Source organism: Centruroides sculpturatus, unplaced genomic scaffold (assembly GCF_000671375.1).
Source record: "Centruroides sculpturatus isolate CEXI.00-Female unplaced genomic scaffold, Cexi_2.0 scaffold482, whole genome shotgun sequence".
Lineage (NCBI taxonomy): Eukaryota > Metazoa > Arthropoda > Arachnida > Scorpiones > Buthidae > Centruroides > Centruroides sculpturatus.
The window spans coordinates 231,944-243,974 of NW_019384808.1; the positions used below are offsets into that span (position 1 = coordinate 231,944).

At 30.1% G+C, this 12,031-nt stretch overlaps 1 protein-coding gene across 1 annotated transcript in view; it reads right to left on the minus strand.

The window, feature by feature from the left end:
- Positions 1-986: 986 nt before the first annotated feature.
- LOC111629727 (patched domain-containing protein 3-like) overlaps positions 987-12,031 on the minus strand; it is an 11,437-nt gene continuing 392 nt past the window's right edge. The window contains exons 2-4 of the mRNA XM_023373624.1: positions 11,046-11,561; positions 5,868-6,349; positions 987-3,203 (exon numbers count right to left, since the gene is read on the minus strand). Coding sequence (XP_023229392.1) covers positions 1,618-3,203; positions 5,868-6,349; positions 11,046-11,560 — 2,583 coding nt within the window. The 5' untranslated portion in view covers position 11,561 and the 3' untranslated portion in view covers positions 987-1,617. The remainder of the gene's footprint in view (positions 3,204-5,867; positions 6,350-11,045; positions 11,562-12,031) is intronic.

A 12,031-nucleotide genomic window follows, 5' to 3' on the forward strand; every position in this document is an offset into this window, starting at 1 on the left:
GTAACAAACTATCTCTGTTGTTATAAAAATATATATATATATATATATATTATAACATTACAAATTTGTTAAAGAACAAAATATATTAACAGGCATAACATTAACGACAAATTTATTATAATATCTCTGTCGTTTTACACATAAAATTCAGTTTAAATTGTAATATGTATTGTTTGCAAAGTGAACTTATTAATAAATAGTTATCTTTAGTCTATAAAATATAAAAGAATGAATAAAATATTATTAAATATATTTACTTACGTTGAATATTGAATAATGAATTCACATAAATTTCTTCGACTTTCTATCTGTTCAGCTTAAAGAAGGTTAATAGTTATACATTATACACATTCAAAGATAAAATTTAATCAAAACTTCAAAGTTTAAAGTTTAATCACTTGTTTATGTTAGTGTAAATTGTTATCGTATTCGAAAATCGTAATATTAAATCTACATAATGTAAACTGAAAACTCCAGATTTCTACTTAATAGAAACGTTTGGAATCGATTCAAATAAGCCCTGTTTAACCACGTTTATGTTTGAAACAGTTAACTAAGATTAATGTTAATGTGAATATCGATATTAGTCCATGTGTTGAAACGGCTGTCTCAAGTTCAGCGCATAAAACTTTAGCGATATAAATTTTGACCAAGAATGCAAATCGAAACATTTTAGTAAATTTGTAATATGTCTGTCAATATATTTGCTATACGTTTTTACTTGCAGCGTGATGGATTAGGATAGATTTTGTTTGTCAAATGTTACGTTAATAGCAGAATAATAAAACACTAGACGCAGTCACTCGATGAATATTGAAACGCTACAGAAACAGGTCAGATGTTACATAATAAACTTCATTTCTGATAGAGACAGCTTCGTGTTGCTTTGTAGTAGTTGCATCTTTTNCACTATTGGTCCAGACTCTATCAATCTTCTCGCGAAACGACGTTATAGGAGGTACGTTATACGAAAGTTGCTACAATTTTTTTCGCTACGTTATAGGAATTTCCGTTATAGGAACGTACGTTATAGGGGGGGTCGACTGTATGTAAAAATCCTTAAAGAAATTTTAAAAAACTGGAATTATTCAAAGAATAACGTACAGGAAAAATTGCACAATATACAAATTGAAAATGCTGGCGAATTTAACATAAGAGTTTTTGTTTACACACATAGATAAGAAATATACTGACCGGTTTTGTTCAGATTTAATAAACATACGTAATCAGGTAACTGTTCTCTGAAGCCCACCAGCCAAGCGGTCTTCGTACCCTGAACACTACGAGTTCTGTCGTGGTTCGCGCCACGTTCCGATGGGCTGGCCACGTGGAGTTTTTTGGGTTTTCTCCACGTCTTTAACGTCTAAATAGAGTTCAGTTTCCCTTAAAAAAAGACTTTTCGGAAAGCATCGCATTAGTATTTCGTTGCAATCGCTTAATATAAACAATAAACTTTACTTTGGTGTCTTTCAATCTGAGGTAATTCAAGACATATGACAGACAGAACTAGCAAATATTCTTAAAACAAATTAAGATTTTTTATGTCTTTTAAACATAGATTTAAATAATCAACATTATTGAATATTTGAAGTATTGTTATAATTTAAACATTCAATTTCACTGCTCATTTCCTGTGTATTCAGTTTTTTGTGTAGAACTTTTTGAACATAAAGGAATGAAATCTAAAAGACTGAGTATTACTGGCAATATAACAAGACTATGAAACGAAGCGAATATAACCATTAATGTTGTAATTTTAAAAAACGTTACGAACGATTCTGATGGACCAAAGTATAACACCGAAATACCTAAAAAAGTGGATATACAAGCTTGTGTTACTGGATACCCAGCAGCATATAAACAACTCTTAATTTTCTCGTTCGGTGTTTTTTTTTCGCAGTTGATATATGCGTAAGCCATATGAACTGTATAATCTACACAAAATCCTGTACATACAACTAACGTCATTAAAGTGGTAGTATCCATAGTCACGTTCCATAAAGACATGTATCCAAACAGACCAGCCTGAATAGAAACAATAGTGATGGCAACAGACAAAAGAAACAAAACCTTTGGGGTGAATAAAAGAAAAACTAAAATGACTAACGCGGCAGCAGAACAAATAGCTTTTATACAATTTGACAGAATATTTATATATAGTTCATAAAATATAAATCTGAAATTGTATGCAATAATTTGAAACTTGCTGTTAGAGGCAATTTTTCTTACATTTTCAAAGAAATATTTTTCGTCAATTCGAGATTCCTCATCCAAACTCGAAACGATAAATCTGGATGCAGTAATTTTATCACCTTCTTCGTTGAAGACAACATCATTTTTAAACCTGTTTGCCATTTTAACTTTTAAGAAAATATTTTTAAATGCACTAATAAAGTCTTTCGAATCACTCAGATTGTAACTAGAAAGCGAAAACTCTGCTACCGGAGTTTTAGTAAATGCCAGAAACTCTCTCAGCCAACTTTCTGTGGTCGACGAATCGGATATAAATGGAGCAGATTCGAAACTTTGTACAAGATTTTCTATGTCATTTTGTACAGTGACATTTGAGTAGTCTAATGTCTGGTTAATGGCAATTTGTACTTGATGACTATAATTAGAAAAATACGTTTTTTCAAGTCTTAGATATTCAGTTACGTAAGAAGAGTAAGGAAAGAGTTTACTGACATCATCTCCTTCTCGAATGAATTTCATACCGTATACTGCAGCAGTTACATAAATTATATACAAGATGATTACGCTAAACTTACTAATTGATTTTCCAAGCATTTCGCCTAAAACATTACTGAAGAATATCATGAAAACATTTTCTTTGTTATTCTGTTTCGATGTCACTTGTATTCTGTTTTCAAGTTTTATATGAGTGCGATTGATCGGCCAGCAAAAAACAGAATGCATCTTATTCTTCTCTCTGTATCCATCGAGTGCCATGAGTCCTCCGAAAAAGAATAACTGATAAATATAGTCAAAGACTATTGCTAATGCGGCGTACGCGCAGAATATATGAATCACTTTGTATGGTGTGACAAATCCCATGCAAAAGGCAAGAAAATTTGTCAGAGAGGTAATCGTGATAGACACTGCAGCTTCCGCATAAGCTTCTTTCATTCTGTCGGGTACGGAAGCGTTCACGTCAGTCCTTCTCCACGCTGCTATCAAAATAAATGCATCGTCCACACCAATACCTGAAATATTCATAATAATATTGAATTAAAATTTTGAATATTTTCACATAAAGTCTCTGTAATAAGTTTTAAACGATAAATTTATCACTATTTAAAGATTTAGCGAAAAGTCTTTAAATGAATATTAAATGAATTTTCACAAGAAGGAATATAATGTGACAATACACGTTTTATCATAAAAGTGTTAATACTGAAAACGAGGAAAAAACTTTTATATAGATGATCATTCGTGTTAAAGCTATGTTCCATGTATAGGGTACAGTACAATTAAGTTTTGGTATTAAGAAAAAAAGAAAAGTTTTCTTTGCATAAGCACATGTGTTGAAGCTATGTTCAGAAAATAAAAGTTGACAGATTGTTGAATATTTTTTTATTTGTTATATAAAAGTCTAGCTGAAACGCTCATTTCTTTTGAAGCTGTTTTATAAAAATAATGATCATATTGCAACTGTACATTTAATATTTAACCATGAAACAAGTTACACGTGTGGAGCAAATATCAAAATGTAGATATACACAATATGCTAATTTTACAGCGTAGCTGACATATTTGTACAACAAAAGTTGCGATTTTTGGTGTACTATTTACAGATTTTGACTCGTTCTCTCGTCTACATCAGCTTACTTAATATGACGCTTGCGTTACGCTGCGTGCAATTGTTTTTTGCTTAAAAGATTTTTGTAATTTTGTTGCTGTAATCTTTTTACAAACAGTTTGTGTTTAACAAATATGGAAAATATAGCTACATCTATGTAGTTTCACGATATTGTATGCTTTTTGTCTTATATGTTCCTTACATTTAAAAGTGATCGACAATTTTGGATGTAGTGAAGTACGAGGTAAAGCGATTTTTAAATAGTAAAATCAATCTCTACGGGTTTAAGTCCAAGTTATTCCGAGTTATGTTTTTACGTTAATGTATTTTCAAATGATTACATATAGTAACGATAACGAATGCAAGAATTGGGTCCCCCTGTTTCTGGACTAATTAGCGAATTTTTAGATGGGTCTAAAAGTATGTTCGATTTCCCGCAAAAACTATAAAAAAACTGCATCTGCGTCTTGCACGTCGCTTTCTCTTAACAATTCCATTGTTACGTAACACTTCCATTGTTGACACTTTCATTGTTACTTAACACTTCCATTGTTACTTAGCATTTTTATTGTTACTTAACACTTCCATTGTTGATGGAAGTGTTAAGCCTTAATCCTGTCCCTCTCCCCCGTGGGGAGGTATTTCGAAAAAACCTTTCTTAGTGTACCCTTCAAATTTCAACTTTCAACTCCTAACCTTTTTGGCTCTGCACAGATTAATATTATTATTATTATTATCAACTCGTCTCGATAATATATATATAGATTAATTGCACCTTTTTCCTTTGTTAGTATTATGAAGCATGAAAGTAGACATGGGATATTTGGCAAGTTTCCCGTTATAATATCATTTTAATATTATTACCCGATCGCAAACGAACAGCTTAATTAACCAAGATTAGAATGAACTTTGTTATCCTTTTGAGGGAAACGGCTTTCAATAAAATTATAGATCAGATATACCTTATCAATTCATATTTTTGGAAAGTAAATAAATATTTCTGGGTGCTTTTAATCTTCAAGTATCTGTTCTTAAGACTCAATTTAATTTAAATGTTTGTGTCAACATAATTTGAAAACTGATTTTGTTACATTACTGGTTTTCTAAACTCCTAAGCTTTCAAAATAACCTTTCTTAAATATATTTCAAAGAATTCATTTGTATTTGGAGTCAACTTCTCAATTTTAGCCTTTTCTTCAGTGAATATAATTTTTATAAAACAAATCTATACGTTATAAAAACTAGACAGTGTTTGATCTGATTACTTATTACAAATGGAAGAACCAATTTGTGCATTTATTGAGTACTTTTAACAGTTGTTACTACTGAGACATTTCAAATGCTTACATCTGTTACATCTGTATAGCTCTGAGACACACCATATTGTTACTTCATGAAATGCATAAAGTGACAATATGATCTGGACGATACTCATGATGGTACGGCATGCAAGTACTGTACTTGCATATAAGATGGTATATACAAGAATTTAGATAGCAAATATTCACTGGTAAGAAATTAATTACTATCCTTTTTCAATCGCTCGACGACCTAGTTCTATAAATCTGAATAAATCTTATTTCTTCTGTGGCGGAGATACTGACGAAGTGTGTTTTTCGAAAGTATGCTGTGAACTTGGTAGCTTGCAAAGTTATTAACAGGCTGTGTAAGAGAATCATCGCAAAGCAGTACAGTGACGGGTTAAATACACTATTTATCGCATTTAGGTTTTGATCATTAGAAGGAGCAATTGCTTCAGCATTGCTACGATCTCTGTAATGTATGAATGTATTGTAGAAATGTAATGTGTTTGCTGCTCGAAAAAGTTATAGTGAAAACTTTTGATACTAACGTATTACCGTAATGACTACGGCATGTTGAAACCATCACACAACACAGGGTTTTGTTCTTTGGATAGCTGAATATTTTTTTAGATAGCGTTGAATAGAAATAATTTAAATTCGATTATCTCAATATGTAAAGTTATCAGAAAAAAATTTGCAATATACCAATAATTTTTTTAAATATCTAATGTTCATTATTTATATCGAATTTTGTCAAAACATACCTGAAATCAATAAGAGGATTATTACATTAATTGATGTGTAATCCATTTTACAGTAACACAGTAGACCAAATGCTGCGGCAGTTGTTAAGAATGGTGATGCGCATCCGGCAATACCTAACCACGGTTTGCTACTGAGTGAATCAGTCGACAAGCAGGAAACTGCTGAAAATACCAGCATAATTGGAGCAATAATCAAAATAAGAGGCAATGCACTTTCGCCAATCCTGTTAATTTCATTATTAATAGAATGACTGAACATTTTAGATATTTTAATATTGTTGAATTTAATGTTTGATAATGCTTCTAAACACATCTGTTCCCATTTCAGTGCCATTTGTTTCTTCTCTTTTGTGGTATGGTCCAATCCATAAAACAATCTAATTGCACTGGAATCTCGAATCATGTTTTTTTCATTTAAAGTCACTCCTCCGAATTCAAAAGCAGACAGTATTAATCTGTCCTGAGAGATGGCAAATGGATATCTGTAATAAGTTTGTAAAAATATTAAAAAATTTTAATTACAAACACTAATAACAGGAATTCAATGAAAATATAATTTAAAGTTATAAATATACATGTTATTGTAACATTTAAATTATTTTACTTACTCTACTGTGCTGTACTTACGTGTTAATTTTTATCTTACTGATAAAAATTAACTCGTAGACAGTTGGAAAACAATCAGTAGAGAGGTTGCAGCCGTCGTTTTCATTGCGAAAACGTAAACTTCAGGTGTCGAGCGCCTTCATTTACCAAGACTAGAAAGTTCACAATGGTGTTTGGTAGGTTGGCATGATGAGTGAAAGATCGGCTTAAACTTCTTTATTTTTATTTTTTTGGGTTATAATTGTGACTTTTTTTTATTAAAATAATGATTATATATGTATATATGAATAATATTGTAAAAATTAGATGATTTTAATTCAGAAATTATTGAATTATTGAATATTATATAATGTGATGTGAAGTGACCATGGAAACTCTATTTTCACTTTTTCTTTTGTAGTCAACTGATGAGGTACTGTATTAATCTTGTTGAATGAGGATGAAAGTTATGAAGAAGCCATTCTCTTATGTCATATGACTTAAACTATACCTGTGGCAAAAGTAAGAATGAATTTAAATGAAATTACAAATTTTGATTGCTTGTTTTATTTTCGGTAATGATTAAATTAAAATAAAAAATGAAAAAACAAAAAAAAATAATACTCATAAAATTTTATAATTTTAACATATTCTTAAGAGATGAATTGTTTTGCCTCTATTCTGCTTTACGTCTTCCATCTGTAATTATTTGTGAAAATAGATCACGCTCACTTGGAATTGAAGCGTTATGTATTTTTTTTACGAAGATGATAATTTATCCTAATTGACTTGATGGTATTTCTGTTTTCTTGGGGAAAACAAAACGTTATCTTTCACGATTTGTGCATGAAACACTAAATACCATTTACAATAGCCATTCTAAATCGTTATTGAATATCGACGAAATAAAACTAACAAGATAAAAATTAAAATTATTTAGCTAAGTAATAACAGCAAAAAATGGTCCTTTCACAAATTGTTAGGAGTTCATAAATGGAATGGCATGCCCTATTTTCGGCCAAAAACACATCAAAATGTGATATTCAGTCAGTGGCCATAAACGATAATTTTTACATATATTTTTCCAAGCAGCTTTTCTATTTTTATACGCATACGGATTTACATCCACTACTTCTCTCAACAGAAGTATGTCGTTGCAATAGTAAAAACGCATTGGAACTTTCCTATTGTTTCTTACGGTAGAAAACACGACGCTAATTAAAGTCAAAATAATTATTTCGTGTTATTAAAGATCCTATAAATATTTTAAAATAGTTTATTTTGTTTAATTACGTTCACTGGTAACATTCATCATTGTTAAACGTTTCCGTCAGTTTTCAACAATATCCCACAAGTCAGTGTGCGACGTGAACGTGTGGCTAACGTGTTTTACTTGGAGCTCAAACGTCAAACGTGTACTTCTGCTTGCCGTACAAGTTTAACGTTCGATTTTCGGCCGCAAACTCTAGTTTTGTACGATATTAAGGACCAAATGCCAATTTTTAAAAATGAGAGATTCTAAAATTTATTGAAAATCATAAAATATTAAAATTAATTGACACTATAAATCATTATTTGATAAATATAATGCAAGATGTAAATAATTAAAGTGAGATATGCGATGTTATCGGCGCAAAGATTTAATAGAGTCATCTTCAATATAGTGGAACACTTGTGGTAATTACAGATGATGTGTACTACGACACAGAAAAATAAATCCCGTTTTTAGCTGTATGAAAAATTCAGCTTTAATAGAGTATTGGCAAAGACTAGACTATTTGTACTTCACCTGATAAGGAAAAACGTCATACAAACTGTATCAGGTTAAATCAAAAATTTAATATAATTTCAATTGAATATGTCTTTAAAATATTTCGATCTTGTAGTCGATTAAATGACATTGAAACAGAAACTTTGAAAAAAAATTAATCTTAATACGTAAAATTTCCTTTTCTTTCTTTATGTGTTTGATCTAGATTAAAATATAACAAAGATATTGATTGTTGTATAAATAAAGTAGATATTAGCTGAGGTTCTCAATCGAAAATCTCGTACAAGCGGAAAGTTTTATAACTTGACTATATCAATAATCAAATTTAACATTGGTTAGAAAATTATACTTTAATAAATTAAACGAATAAGTATATATTTATGTATTTACTTCAATATTAATAATATTTATTATACGTTTTTTGAAATGTAATATATTTTTTATTATTAATAAAGAATACTGTTTTGTCTATTACAGCAGTTTTCGAAACTCACTATATATTACCCCATGAATGACAATGGTAGAACCAGAGTCGATGGATATACTCTTCCTTGCGCTTCCAATAGCTATAATGATACTGGTGTAATAAATATTTCTGTCACTTCGAGGGCTTCAATCGCTCCACGGCGTAAGATTGGCTTGAGCATAGGAAGAATCAGCCGTATCCATTCGAAATTCCTTTAATATATGAAATTTTCTTGTTTTTAACTCAGTTATTGCTTTTGTCTTTTTCAAAGTACTGCTTATAAATATTATTTTCATGCGTTATTGAACATTATTTATTCGTAAATCTCGTTAATATTTATAATTTCTATTAACTGTCACTTTCACGATTTTAGAATTATTAGACTGTAAAATACAAAACTATTCGAATTGAAATATTACTTACTATTCTCAATGAAGTAAAATTGTATAGCAGATTTTATGTAGAGTTAAACGATTTTTTAAATAATATATTAACTCCAATCTGAATTAAATTTCTATGGTTATTTAAACGTGTCAGAAAATAAGCTATACTTTTCTTAATTATATTTTCATAGATATGTAATAAAATAAGACAGTAAAATGAAAATCTATTATACACAGAACATTATGTGCAAAACTTTTATTTACAATATGTAGCAATATAACATTTCTAAACAGATCTCTATTTAAAATTTAGATAAATTAAATCGAAAATAAATTATTTCGATTTATCCAGATCTTCATCTGTAAGTTTAAATTATCATCTTATTAAATTTTTTTATAAACCGAATATACTTTTTCCTTTTTACACATAAAATGAAATTTTAAAATGTAATTACAAATAATTTTTTTACAGAAAAATAGAAAAAAGTTACAAGAATACTTGGACACAGAAAAACTATCTGCAACCTGAAACATTAACTGTACTGGATAGTATAGAGCAAAGAGCAATACTTACATCGACTCTGGTAAAAGAAAAGAACATGCGTTCAACCCTGGCCAAAAGCTTCCAACGTGGGGTTTTCAACCAAAAATCAAAATACAAATTTTTGCGATGCTAATAAATTCGGGTATAATCAAGAGTATATTATGTCTGAAACTAACCTATAAATACAAATCTAATATTTATACATTAATATTAATGCATTAATAAATGTAGTGAGCATTAACTAAGAAATTGCTGCAGGTTACTTTATTAAAATGCTTGTAATCAATGGCCCTCTAAGCTGCGCGGCTGCGCGGCCGCGCACTGCTCAAATTGTTGCCGCGCAGGCGAGCATGCACACCGATTTGAATTGTTGTTTACTTATTTCTCACTCTGTCTGCAACATGATTATTGCTGCGTATATTTCGATTAGATACATTAAATCATTGACAAAAAATAATATTTCGTATAAAAGTATGTTTTAAAATGAATTTTAATGTCAACTTTATAATTAACTAGCTGTTACCCGCGACTTCGCCCGCGAAAATTTTGCAAACAAACCCCATTTATATTCAGTATTTCAACAACGATAGTAATTGTTATATAACACCTACCGCTGAGAATGATGAGAATTGCCGAGAATCAAACAAACTATTTTCAATTTGATCAATTTTCTGAAACGTTTACAATCGTTCCATAATGGAACCAATACGCAATAGCAAATTCGAATTTAAACGGTTCGAACATTTTTAAAATCGAAATAGATAAAAATATTTATAACAATGTCTGAAATGTTATTAATTTAATAAACCTAAGTACTCGATGAAGACTAAATCCTCTCCCTCTCCCGCCCACGGGAAAATTTCGAAAAATCCCTTCTTGGTGTGCATTGCCATGGCGTACCTACCCTACTAAAACGCAGATAAAAACAAAAAATCGCATCTAAAATAGTACAGTAGAAGCCGTTCTTCCGGTTGAGCCTTAATGCTCTCCCCCGTGGAAGAATTTCGAAAAATTCCTTCTTACAAGTTAGTGTGCGTTTCCATGACGTACCCTAACTGTGTACCAAATTTCACCTCTTTAGGTTCAGCGGTTTGCTCTGGGCAAACCGCTGAACCTAAAGAGATGAGTCATTCAGTCAGTCAGTCAGGACAAGCAATTTTATATATTTAGATTAATTTTATTTTTACAGGAAAACATAAGATTGTTTATATATATGCTCAAAAAAATTTTTTGCTCAGAGAAGTATATGTTCCGCTCATCTACAAAAAAAATTAGAGGGAACATTGCTTATAATATTAGAAAATTTTTACAAAGAAATTTATTTATACAGGAAACACACCGTGAATTATCAATTCTATATTACACGACTACAATGTTTATTTTAGACAGTTTAAAATGGGAAAATTCCATAAGAAAAATAAGAACTTACTTGATGTTGTATTTTGCTTTCTTGATATCATTTGTTTTTCCTTTCAAAGTTAAAACAAAATTTTCGTGGCAAATATTTCCGTCTGTCTTACAACACAAATCTTCGAAACGTCGGAATGAATTGTAAGAAAGAATACTGACATTTTGAATAATTTCGTCAAGTTTGATGACATCTTCGATTATTGATTCCTCCAATACAGAAGTTCCGTTTTTAGGTTTAACAATTACTCCTGCAAATGCCTCTGATCTTAATAATCTTGTGAAATCACATTGTGACATGTTGGCTGGAAAAATCGATTCAATAGCTGCTCTGTCAATCCAGCTTCTTGCATTGGATGGAACATAAAGATATTGTACATCCTTCTGTAGCGGAATATTTAACAGTCCGGTTGCTAAAACGAGTGACATTATAAAGGAGACTGCAACGTATATTTGAGGATAACAACCGACATGAAATCCAATACGAGATAATGTTGTAGAGACAATCCTTCTTATATTTCTATGCTCGATTTTCATTCTAAAATCATAAAATAAATGAAAAACTTCAAGAAATAGATCGCTATAAAATGAAATTGGTTTTCTTTAAATTAACTAATACGATAAAATAAATAGTGACGTAACGAAAGTTTAGTACAAGGGTTATAGAACGTCGATGCTCGATAAAGATAATATTAATATGTCGTAATAAAAATGCTATTAATTTGAAAATGCATTTATTCAATACGCCTTTGTAAAGGTTTTGTTAAATATTAATTAGAGTTATTTTTTTATCAGAACAATATATGTAAATTGTGCTATTATCTAATGAAATTTTGTGACTTCAAGTAGAGAGTACTAATTAAGCCATCGATATTTCATATATATATATATGAAATATCGTTATATATGAAATGCAACGTTATAATATATATATATATTTTAATTTTATGTGTAAAACGACAGAGATAGTTTTTGTAACAAACTTGTAACGTTATAATATATATAATA